The 11,771-nt window shown below is 38.3% G+C and overlaps 2 protein-coding genes across 4 annotated transcripts in view; both read left to right on the plus strand.

Annotated features, from left to right (window-relative positions):
• Nucleotides 1–856: 856 nt before the first annotated feature.
• Nucleotides 857–4,524, plus strand: LOC131882276 (tubulin monoglutamylase TTLL4-like). Of its 2 annotated transcripts, none has more exons than XM_059229374.1 (6): nucleotides 857–1,410; nucleotides 1,602–2,018; nucleotides 2,081–2,296; nucleotides 2,357–2,647; nucleotides 2,717–2,933; nucleotides 4,241–4,398. In XM_059229374.1, the coding sequence occupies exons 1-6, from the start codon at nucleotides 1,090–1,092 to the stop codon at nucleotides 4,258–4,260; spliced, it is 1,482 nt and encodes a 493-aa protein (XP_059085357.1). In that variant the 5' UTR covers nucleotides 857–1,089; the 3' UTR covers nucleotides 4,261–4,398. The 2 variants fall into 2 exon arrangements, with proteins under 2 accessions (XP_059085357.1, XP_059085356.1); XM_059229373.1 differs by having other exon boundaries at nucleotides 861–1,410; nucleotides 4,255–4,524.
• Nucleotides 4,525–9,285: 4,761 nt separating this feature from the next.
• LOC131882780 (uncharacterized protein DDB_G0283697-like) overlaps nucleotides 9,286–11,771 on the plus strand; it is a 13,408-nt gene continuing 10,922 nt past the window's right edge. The window contains exon 1 of one of the 2 annotated variants that reach the window (XM_059230038.1): nucleotides 9,286–9,433. In XM_059230038.1, the coding sequence (XP_059086021.1) occupies nucleotides 9,373–9,433 (61 nt within the window). In that variant the 5' untranslated portion in view covers nucleotides 9,286–9,372. Of the gene's footprint in view, nucleotides 9,434–11,561; nucleotides 11,740–11,771 lie in introns of those variants that run through there. The other variant, XM_059230037.1, reaches the window with a different exon arrangement.

Consider the following 11,771-nt stretch of genomic DNA (forward strand, 5'->3'; position numbering starts at 1 on the left):
CAACTGGTCTGCTTTTTTGTGCCACCTGGGTGTGGTAGTCTCAAACATTTGTCACCACCCAAAGCAAGAGATTTGCTTCGTTTTGGATCAAAAACATTTCGATCTATGTGACGGCAACAGCCTAGATAATGAGTCATTTGATTATAAGGGACCTGAATATTTTCTGTGGGCAAAATTACAATTCTTGACTGTGCACAAAAGAACACACAAATCTTTGACGTGAAAGATGATAGCGATCTGAGTTTGGACAATCGGCACTGGACCATTTGATTGAGCTATCTTTTATCTTAAGCATCCTCCCACAAACACCTATGACAACATCAACCAAGGTAGCAAACGATATCTTTGCAAATCAAAGGAGCATTTAGGTGTCTTTTGATATGCTCTAGATGCAATTTCCCCATTGATGCTAGTTACCCACTGGTAATGACTTGATTGGAAAAAAGGACGGGTGCAAAAATGTGCTTTTGTTTTTTTCAAGTGCAAAATATGTGGAACAAGTGCAAAACTCCACTCACGCCTTTGTAAAACAATTCTTTATGTGCTACAGTCTTGTTTATTCATCCTCCATCTTGACATTGGTCACTTAAGATTGCATTTTATGATGTCAGAAATACGTGGGGAAATAAAGACTTCAGTTCATTCGTATTGGTGGAACTGAGTATGGACCGTAAGCCATGTGCGTCAATACCTGTGCAGATGGGGATGAGGAATCGCTCCTTAGTGTTCCTCGTCAGAGGTGGTGTGCATGCACCTTTTTCCGACGCGTTGTCCGCGTTGCTTTCAGTTCAACGAGAGTTAGGTCAGGTGCCAGAGAGTCACTCGACACCCGAGCAGCTTCCATGATTACAGCATCATTGTGAACAATGAACAAGGCGCGATCTCGCGTGAGACGGGACAGGATAACAATGAAACAATTTGAGAGCTGTCCTTTCTTGTCCTTGTGCCATCGTGCAGTCAAATTTTGATCACTTTGAAGGCTTAACAGTCTCAAGAGAGCCATGTAGTTCTTGAAGTCTTGGATATTGTGGACTTGAGACGGGTCTCATCGCGTCATTAGTTCAAAAGAGAAGATCCATCCTCGGTTGAATGGAGCAGCCATTGTGTCCCAGTTTGTTCCCACGGGTGCCACCTTTCATCAAGTTCATCCCGGCTATTAATCCCGATGGAACGCTGGAAAAGGGCCAGCAGTATTGGGATCGAGACAATTGGGACCAGGAACGCTTGTGGCGAATTCCAATGGCCATGGAGAGTTGGATCCAGATCTGGGCCCAGATGTCCAAACCATTGGATTTCCACCATCCGACACGAAATACGTGGCACATCTCCAAAGGAGAATGTCTCACCAAAGATGTTTCCCTACGATCGTCAGTCATCCACGCCACCACAATCGTTAACAAGGATGTGATCGTAAGTGGAACATCCAAAACCAACGATCCTTCCAAACTGTAAATATGAAATGAAAGACAAAGGGACCATATTTTTTGCCGTTGGTCAGTATTTTTTGCATGACATCATCCGTTGTTTGGCAGCGAGGCATGACATAATGAGTCTACCCTAATGCTGTTGAGACCATGGCAATCATTGATCATCCGTTCCAGGCCAGACGATCTCGGCGATCTTTGGCACTCTCCAGGTCTTTCAATCTCGAGCCATTTACCGAAAAGGCTGAGGATGCAATCAATTTCATGGACCAGCATCCTGGCGTTAAATTGATCATGTTTGCCAAAATGCACGAAATTGCTCGGAAGAATATATTAGGCGAGAGGTTCTTTATCATGCAAACACAATTTCCCAAGGACTTCAATATTCATCCTCTCACATTTTCTTTGCCTGGCCAAAGGGAAGCTCTTCAAATAGCAATGAAGAAGGATCCGCAAGGTCTTTGGATCATTAAGCCTCCAAATAGCAACAACGGGAATGGCGTTAGACTGATCACCACCTTCGATCCTCTTCCCTCCGGTAAAACATGCGTACAGTCGTACATTCGTGATCCATTTCTGATCAGAGGTTGCAAAGTAAGCATTAGGAATTATGTCTGGATTTTTTGAAAAATCAATCATTTCAAAATCATTTCAAGTTCGATATCCGGGTGTACGTGCTTTTGACCAGTTTGGACCCGCTCCTTATCTACCTCTATGACGATGGATTGGTTCGAATAGCCACGGAGAGATACACGGAAAACCCTCGAAGTGCAAAGAACAACTGGATCCACGTTACAAATGCCGCTGTGAATCAATCCAACAACGAAAAGTACATTTTCAATGACATGCCAGATCAGTGTTTTGGACACAAGGTTTGATTATTGATCATCATTAGCAAGGGATCAAAGCCTGAGGCTTAGCTTTAATTGCAGTGGAGGCTGAAATGTCTTTGGGCTTACTTGTCTGAACATGGCCTATCACAAGTTGAGTTGGATCTCATTTGGAACCGAATCGAGGATGCAGTGATCAAAACAATCTTCACCTCCTACCACGAAATGCAGGCTGAGTACAATCGGGTCACCAAAGAATCCAATTACAACAGCTATAAGGTCCTGGGCTTTGATCTCTTGCTGGACAGGAAACTGAATATTTTTGTGATTGAAGTCAACGCCAGGCCTGCTTTGCTTTCACAGCCTCTAGATCAGTCGGTGAATCGGCCCATGGTATGGACAAGTCAGAATAAGTGGTTTTTATTTTCTTCGTCCCAGCTAAATGCTTATTTGTGTTTCCAGCTACAGGAGATGGTCAACATTTTAGGATTTCGCATTCCAAGCAAATGTAACGAACATCAAAATCTGATTAAAGAACGGTTTCCCCATTGTTCGAAAAGTCAATTTTTCACATTCGAGTGGAAAATTCATTGCCGAATTTTATCCAATCACGATGAACACAAACAAGAGATGTTTCTTTCATTACCCAGGAGTGAATACCTTGAATCGATTCTGAAAGGTAAGAGTTAAATAGATAAAGACGGTGGACAAAAAAAATAGAGCTCTTAGAGCTAGTGGAGTATCCGAAAAAATAATTGCTAACACTTGTCCTGTGATAATTAAAGCTTGTCATCCTACAAGGAAAACGCGAAGTAATTAACTGAGCTCATGTCAGTGTTCGACTACGAGTAACTACCTAATTGACGTACAAGTATCAAGCATATTCAAATTAGGTGCAGCTTTCTGGGCAAATAGAAGTCGGATTGTAGGTGTGAACCTTGGCTCAAGGGTAGAACAATCGAAACAAAAAGTTCAGAGCCATTTTTTCCAACGTAAGTTAGCCACACGAAAAGGGGAAGAGGTACGGTAGATTAGAAAATAAACTATTCGTGACATGCCATGAACCCAATTATCTTTCGAGGCATTATGTTACATGGGCTATTATATATGTTATATTATACGTATGGGTTTGATATAATTAGATTTAAACTACTTATACACATTATAATTCAATAAATTAGGAATCGGCTCAGTTGGTCCAAAATTCGTAGAGGCTGTTTGACCAAGTGCCCTCTGAATTGAAGAACGTAAGCTATATTTTGTATAGCGTAAAAAATCTATTACAAAAACTTTCGAAACAAAATCTTCCAAAGTCCATAGAAATAAAGTTCTTTAAAAAACACGATGAAAGATACAATGATTTGGAACTAAGTTTTTCACTAGTGAACATAGTGAACATTTTGCATTTTATTTTTGCAAGGGTGTATACATAAGTCCTCAGACGTGTCTTTAAAACTTTTTGGCTCAGTGATTAAGAAAGAGATTTAGAAAAAAGTAATTGCAGGGGTTTCTTGGCATATCTAGCTAAATCTTTTGTCCCAACAAACGATCTTAGTTTTGCCTCTTTGTGTTTGAAAACACTGCTGGAACACATAATTTTGCGGATCGAGGAAAGTAAAGTAAAGTATTTTAAACATTTGCTTGATGGCTTTTAAGACAGATTTTATTGGATAGGCTGATCTAAATTGGATTTCTTTATTACGTTATTTAGTAGATCAATTGAAAAATGTATCTAAAAAAATACTTAGACCTTTTGACTTTTAAAATAAGATTAAAACTTTTATTCCCTTGCCTGTTATCTTGAAACTTGATTTCAAAAAATTAAGGAAAGGTATTCTTCGATAATTTCAATTGAATATGTTGGATGATCTTCAATACATACTAAATATGTTGTCGCTTCTTAAATGTTGCATTATTTACTTTGCCTCTTTTTGAGTAGATTTTTCTCAAATATGTCACCTCTAAACCTTTTTTTGGAATTTTTAGATTTTCCATTTCAGAATTGACGCCATGTGACGTTCGCACTTTGATCAAATTGGAACACGAATTCAGCCAACTCCACCATTTTAGTCGGATTTTCCCCACCCAACAATCCAATGAGTACTTCCAATTCTGTATGAACAAGGAGTCTTATTACGATCGATTAGTGGACGCATATGAGCACAAGTTTTCCAACGATCGAGGAATGGGTCTGAAATTACTGAGGACATTGTGCTTGAAAGATGTTCATTTGTAACAGAACTCAATTAGATTTCCGATTTCGCATTTCATCACACTGGCTTGTCTTTTCCTGCTTCCATTTCTAAGGTGTCACTTCAGTTTTTGGTGCTGTAGATGGTCACGAACGTGCAAGATTTTTTTTTCACCGGTAGGCCTGAAGCAAAGAATGAAGCGTCCAAACAAATTTGTTCTTGGTTGTTCATAAATGTAAGCGGAATTGCTTACAAATATAGATACAGACTATGACACTTTAAAACGGTAAAGACCCAAACTGTAGACCTTTAGCTCGCATTTGGCTCCAAGGGAATTCAACACAGGCTTTGGAGTGCATCTTCCTTGCAATGCTGTACGGAACAAGCCATATTCTTCATTCATCACCGCACAATGAACTCTAAAGGATTCATATTGGGGCTACTTGGAGGCCAAAAATCCTTTGAGCAGAACCCCACTGTGCCCAACTTGATGGCGCAGGATGGGTGACCCCAACAATATGGCGGAATATTAAAGAAAAATAACTTTCAAGATGTCTACTCGTATTTATGGGACACACAGTATGTGCAGAGAGTACTTGACGAAGATTTCAAAGGAAAACTAAAGGTCCGCATTCAGTTTCCCTTCCGGGGAGTGCTGCCATGGACTTCGTAAGGGAACTATTTGGAACTCGAAAAATTCCAAGCAGAAGAACATCAGTATCTGGGTTAATATTCTTCATCCTTCACTTTTTTAGGGCAGTAAACGTGTATAACGTCATCTGTGTGCTTTCTCAATTTTTCCCTAGTATAACGAAACCGTTTCGATTATCCTCCAAAATCTTGAGTTTTTTACTCTTGCAGGCAAAAATGTCATGAAACATTTTTTTCAGTAGAAAGTTATCGAAATTGGTTAAAACCTAATTCAACCTTAATAAACAATCCGTCCGATACCTAGCAATCACACTCAATATTCATCGCAAGAATAAATGACAAATTGCAGTTTTTATTTACACAAAGTCAGAGTTTGACACGCGATTCTATATATCTCTGGTTTAGAACAAGAACTTATCGCATATTTACATCTACACTTTATATTACAGATAAATTTGGGACTCTTTTTTCCCTTATAACTATTGACCAATGAAACTAGAGTTATCATTCACGTCGAATAGATATCAAAGCAGTTTGACAATAGCTAATTGGTTTTACGGATATGCTGACTATCAGAGCAACGGAGAGCAGAATATGAGAATATGTTCTGCGCAAATATTTCTGTCATTTTTTCTGCTTCATATTACTTGTCAGCATAACTTTTGTGTTTCATAATCAATTTTGGACTTTTTATTTGAGTTGCCCCTGTAGTTTGCTCAATGACATTTTTTCATCAACATGAGCCCCTTTGGCCACAGCATAGCACTCTAAGCGTGGTCAAATCCCCCGGCTGTTGGGGCCCGGGGTTAGCCACTTGGTTTGGTTCCAGTGAGATCTTGTCCAGATTTTAGGCGTGTTTGAACCCGATATTTCTGGATTGGCGCTGTACATGAGTAAGCTCAACCTCCTTGCTCAGCAAGTCCCCCACGTGGAGGAGGTGCCAACAGTCTCGCCGTTTTTGTTCTGGATAACAAATTATAAGTCACAGTCACAAAAAACTTGTTTTACTTTGAAGTCGAGAGTCATAGTTTTCTATTGATGTATGGAAACACGATGTTGCAAGGCTGGTTGATACCGAAAGCCGTGTCGTAAAAATTGGGCCAATTGTTTTGGGACACACGGTATGTGTGCGTCAACTTATGTGCTTCTGCCACCAGGTTCTATGTTATTTCATGACCATGCCATAAGCAATTGAAGAAGTCTGAAATAAAATGAACCAGACTCTAATGTGCCGCACTGTAAATCAAAACAATAATGTAGATCATCAGGGACAATGAAGTGTCTTAGATTTTAGTCTAAATATTCTTTTTTCCGGTCCCCAATTATCAGCAATGTCTCATTAGAAACAGTAAACGTAATGAAACCAATTACATACTTCGAAAAGCCATTAACCATAGGCAATGGCCGTCACGTTCTTACCCCATTTATCTAGCAAGCAGTAGGGTAATACAAGGACGACTTCACCACTGGACAGAGACGGGGGTGGGGGAAAATGAGTAATTATAATTCCAGTTAATCAAGTCCATTTCTCTTTACATGAGTTGACTCAATTATAGCCTCAGAAAGCAATGGTCAGTTTTGATCTCAATCGAACGTCTGTGTCAAAAGTTATGAGCATTTAAAACTCGGACCAGGGAGGGCGCAAATTGAGTGAGCTAACACCACGTTGGTAAATGCATGCGATTCATCTCAATAAAAGTTACGTTTCCCCCACCCTACCGTCTCTGTCCAGTGATGACGTCGTCCTTGGGTAATACCAACCAAATCAAAAGCAATGTAAGTACAATAATATTTCGCTTCTTTGCAATCGGAATTTAAGCCCATAACAACTCAAAATATTCGATATACGTAATCCTCCCAGAACTTCCGGAATGTGCAAACAGTAGAAAGACTAAAAGCAAGACAGAATGTTTTGTTATAATGCATTTTAGTAAGGGAAGATCGGGGCTCTGATTGTGGACTTGCTATTTACGACAGTGATGTTTTTGGTGGTTTTGATCATTTTAATTTGCGTTGAAAAGTGGATGTACTCAATTCTGAGCGTAGTTGTTTGGTAGTTGGTGTACAGCAATCATACTTCGGTCAGAGTATGTTAAACCGCATTTCTCAACTTTCCACGTTTTCGTGCCAGGAAACTTCATAAGTTTGAGAAAGCTTTATGCTGCTATTTGATCATGACTTTATATGATCAGTGTTCCAAGCCGTATGGTGTACATTGCAATTTAGTAGCATTCCCAAGAGGTAGAGTAAGGCTTCATTTGAAAATCTATGTGTCATAGGCTCCATCCGTTTTCAGAGAAAGCGAAATACCACCAGTCAAAATTCGATAATAATTGAGATGGTTATAGCTCAGTTGACTAACGCGCGACAGAGTTGTGTAGTAGGGTAGGATTCGATCACAGGTTTTCACCACCATCCCTTATCTGTCTAGTGGATACTCGCTTCGAACGGCGTCCCTGCATGTTTGTAATTCAGAATGGGCACCAAATTAACCATGACAACAAATAGTATGTACATGTATCAACAATCTAACTGGAACCTAATTAAAGATTTCTAGGACATCACAATATTTATAGTGGAAGTCAGATCTTATGGACTGTTTAGGAAAGATCCTGTTTTTCGAAAACGTCAAAATAATGTAAAAGTTGTTCGATTTTAGTTAACTTTATCGTCAACTATGGCGATCTTTTGGCAGATTTACGTCGGCGAATGCATTCAATCAGTTTAACATTTTAAACTCATAGACATAGAACCAGGAACTTTCTTTAGATAAAAGAATGAGTTGCAATTTAGAAACTGGATGGATGTTTGCCCTTTAAAAAAGGGCCAGCCAGCTCTGTGTTTTAGCTTAAATAAAATTGAGATCGTTGAACGAAAATCCACAATCTCCTTTCGACTCTCTGACTTGGAGCAGGTTTCTCTTGATATCTTTGGAAGCCTATTAATGCGCGCTTAAGTCATTACTAGTTCTTTATTGCCGGATGTTTATTAAGGTTGGGTGATGATCATGAAGCCTCTACAGACTGAAGAAAGTTGTGGCACAGAGACAATAACAAAGTTGAGTAAATAGAAGAAATCACTAATTCCATTAGCGTAGTAGTGTCAAGTGAACGTAGATGTCTGGTCGTTGTGTATACGGACCAGCTCTATCAAGCACTAATATTTAAGCTTAAAAGCAATAAGTTCATAAAAATGAGCAATTAGCAGCCAAAATAATAGAGGGAAGTCTAGAAATCAACGTTGCTAAACAGTTGTCTCAAACTGGTGTGTTCATTGGTTTATAACGGTTTATGTTGTTCAAATAGAATAGTGTAACATCATAACAAAAAAACCATTTGCTAATATCAAGCTAATTGAGGACTTCGTTAGTGTGTAACAACTGAAGGATTCAAGGTAAACCACGAATCGAACTATTATCGCAAAAAAGTCCAGGTCATTGCTGTAAGAATCCAATTCCTTCAAAGTTTTAGGAATTATTGTAAAACCTAGCACCCCATCCTTTGTTAGAGTTCAAGCGTTCGAAAATCAATTGCATCATCAACTCATTTGATTCAGTGAAGTTCTGGATTACAAATCCAGTTTCGGTATTCATTCGTCTTAATCCTCAAACCTATAGTTTAACACAAAAGATGGGGTGTCAACATTTTAAGAGACCAACCGTGAATAGCTTGCGCAACCAAATTGACAATGCTTCATGTTTTGTTAGTTAAAGAGTATTTTCTTACATGATTTAAAATGCTTGAAACCCATCCAGACAAAAAAAGTTTCAGTTTTCAGAAAACCTTAAACAGCGAGTCGATGTTAATGAAGGATGTGCATTTTCGTGTACGTTTTCAAACTTTATTTTCAAACTTTCATTGAACATAGGCAGGATCTAATTTGCAAATTTATGCAGAAATAACATTTCTTCTTGTTGTGTGATTGGATTTCACCCTTTCGATTGATGTTCTTTCAAACTTTTCTCACCTGAAGCCCAAAGTTCGTGTCCAACTTGGACGTGTGAGTAAGGCATGTAATTGACCACTAACCATTGATTTTCGAGCAAGGCCCTTCTTACCCGGAAACATCTGTGACGTTCGACTTTTCAAGAAAGAAGGAAAGTGCTAGTTTCTTTTTAGGTCTTAAACCACCAAGACGGACATCTGCTCAAAGGAAAATACACCATTAATCCAGGCCTTTTAGGATTGTGGTTGCGGCGTTTCATGTAGTGGAAAAGGCAATCGCTGAACGTTCAATCAATTTTGAGGAAAGATATCGACTGCACTATTCAAAAAGATGCCACAAAGGCTTTCAATGGCGCAACGAATTGCCCTGAAACAGGGCAAGACGGCCAAAAGTAAGTGCAACCACTATTATCAGTACATTGACCATTGACGCATTATATTAAGCCAAAACAAAAGTTGTTCGACCAAACAAGTATTGGTGTGGTCCGAAAATGGTTTGAAAAAGCCAATCCAACAGTTTTTGACATTTGATGGTTTGTGTCCTTTAAAGTTATACTTTTTTTTGTTAGACACGTAATAAAAACTATGAGACGAAGCTAACGAAGCATAGAATTCATAACTAGAACTTAAAAAGCTGCGTTTGAGAAAAAGTACAATATGTTCATGTAATTTGGAAATCAAAGAAAAAGTTGTAAAAAATCACCGACGACATCATTGGGGGTCAATTTTTATCCCTCAAACCTGTTTTAAATTCCAAAATACAAATGACATAGGCTTTAAATGTTTTGAATTGTTTGAGGTTTTGGCAAAACAGAAGTAGCAAAATCCAAATGAATAGTGTCGATTTAACAACCCAAAAATGAAAATGCATTTTAGATTATTTTGAGATTCGTGCGGTCTTCAAAAGTAATCAAAGGCCTACATGTTATCAATCAAACCCTTTCCAACAATTGTCAGTTAGGGGTTACCGATTTGAAGTATGACAAAGTGCAAACCCAAAAAGTTTGCACACTACAAACTTTGTCTTTCAAGCTTTTATACACAGAGTTTCAATTGATGATGTTTGCTTGGGCTTTTGATTTTGCTTATTTTTACTCTTCGAAGAAAATATGTTTGGCATTTCGATCGGTTTCATAGAGATACATGCACTTTCCGCATATGAACTAGAAATATATAATGCACTGTTTTAGGAGAAGATATTGGGTGATGTGATTGAAAACATTTTTTGGTGAACATGTACATCATTCAACAATGAACATCAATGCAATATACAAACCCAACTAAAAATTGAAGGATACACCTGATACTTATTTTTGTCAAAAATAAAATTAAACCAGAAGACACGGCCTAAGAATCGGTAAGGAAAAATGGCTTTTGATGGAAAGATTTCAAAAATTGTCAAAAATTTCGAAACATGCCGGATTTTTTCTTCTACTATTTTAGTTTAGTCAATGGTGGTTGTGACACTAAAAGAACACTTAACAGACTTGATAATGCATGGGTTATAGTGAGATTATAAACGGTAAAAGATTACAGCTTAATCTAAAACATAAAAAGATATAGCTGAAAGGATTGAATCCCTTTCGTATAACGACCTCAACGCACTTAGAACGAGCCTCTACATTAAATAATTAGCAGCAGTTAACCAAATTATCCATGGGACTGAGGCCTTCATGTAGTAGCCTAAAGAGGATAATTGCCAATCTATTCTAAAAAAGTAAAAATCTTTCATAAATAATTTTTAATTAGCCAAAGTCTCTCTACATTTTGCCTAGCTTGGAATTTGTTGGATGACCTGAAATGTCACACTTATGATTCTGCTATTTATAGTTTCAGTTAAAAAAGTCCATATTGTTCTCCTATTAATTCTTCAAAGTTTGCTTTATCAATATGATATTAGTCCCAACCCCCCAAAACTGCAACATTTAATGCATTAATTATCCTAAATGTTACCACGGGCATTATTAGTGCTTCAAAAAGAGCACTGAGATCAATGTGTAGAGAATGCATAGCAATTATGCGAACCTACTTCAAACAAAAGATTCATGAACATTTAAATGACCAAGAATTCTTGGCCAATGAGTGATAAATCCCCGTGAAATGACGTTTGATTTGATGTATTCAAATCCAAAACATTGGATTTCTTTGTTTGTTGTATTAACACGAGGTTAAGCGTATAATCTTTGAGGGTTAGCAGAATATAAAAAGTACGTATAATCCAATCAACCGAGAATGTTTGACAATATGCGCACAAGGAACCTGTCCCCAAATCAAACCGGCCTCACATTGACGGCTAAGGCATGTTAAAGCGTAGCGTCCCTGTAAGCCCAGCGCTGTCCCCGTCTCATAGAATGAATGAACCCATTAAATAAAGTTTGCCGAGTGTCGGCCTCTTGCTGGATAATTAAGTTTGATTGGTGCACTAAAAGGGCGAGTGTATCCAATTTCTAAAACATAACTTTTATGTGCGTTTCAATGACAAAGTATTCAAAGTTCGTATGCTTGAAATTTCGTGCCAGTTGATGAATGCCTCTGATGGTGATCATGTCAAAGCTTAGAAGATTGACGTTGGTTGAGAAGATATCGGCTATTAGATCAGGACAATTGTCACCTTCAGCCAAGTCAAAACCATCGACTATGTCTGTTGGAGAGACAAGAAATTTGGCCCAAACCACACGCATAAATCGAGAGCAAACAGGTCGGAAAGCACAAATTTGTAATGAATGATTA

The sequence above is a fragment of the Tigriopus californicus genome, chromosome 6, assembly GCF_007210705.1.
Source record: "Tigriopus californicus strain San Diego chromosome 6, Tcal_SD_v2.1, whole genome shotgun sequence".
Lineage (NCBI taxonomy): Eukaryota > Metazoa > Arthropoda > Copepoda > Harpacticoida > Harpacticidae > Tigriopus > Tigriopus californicus.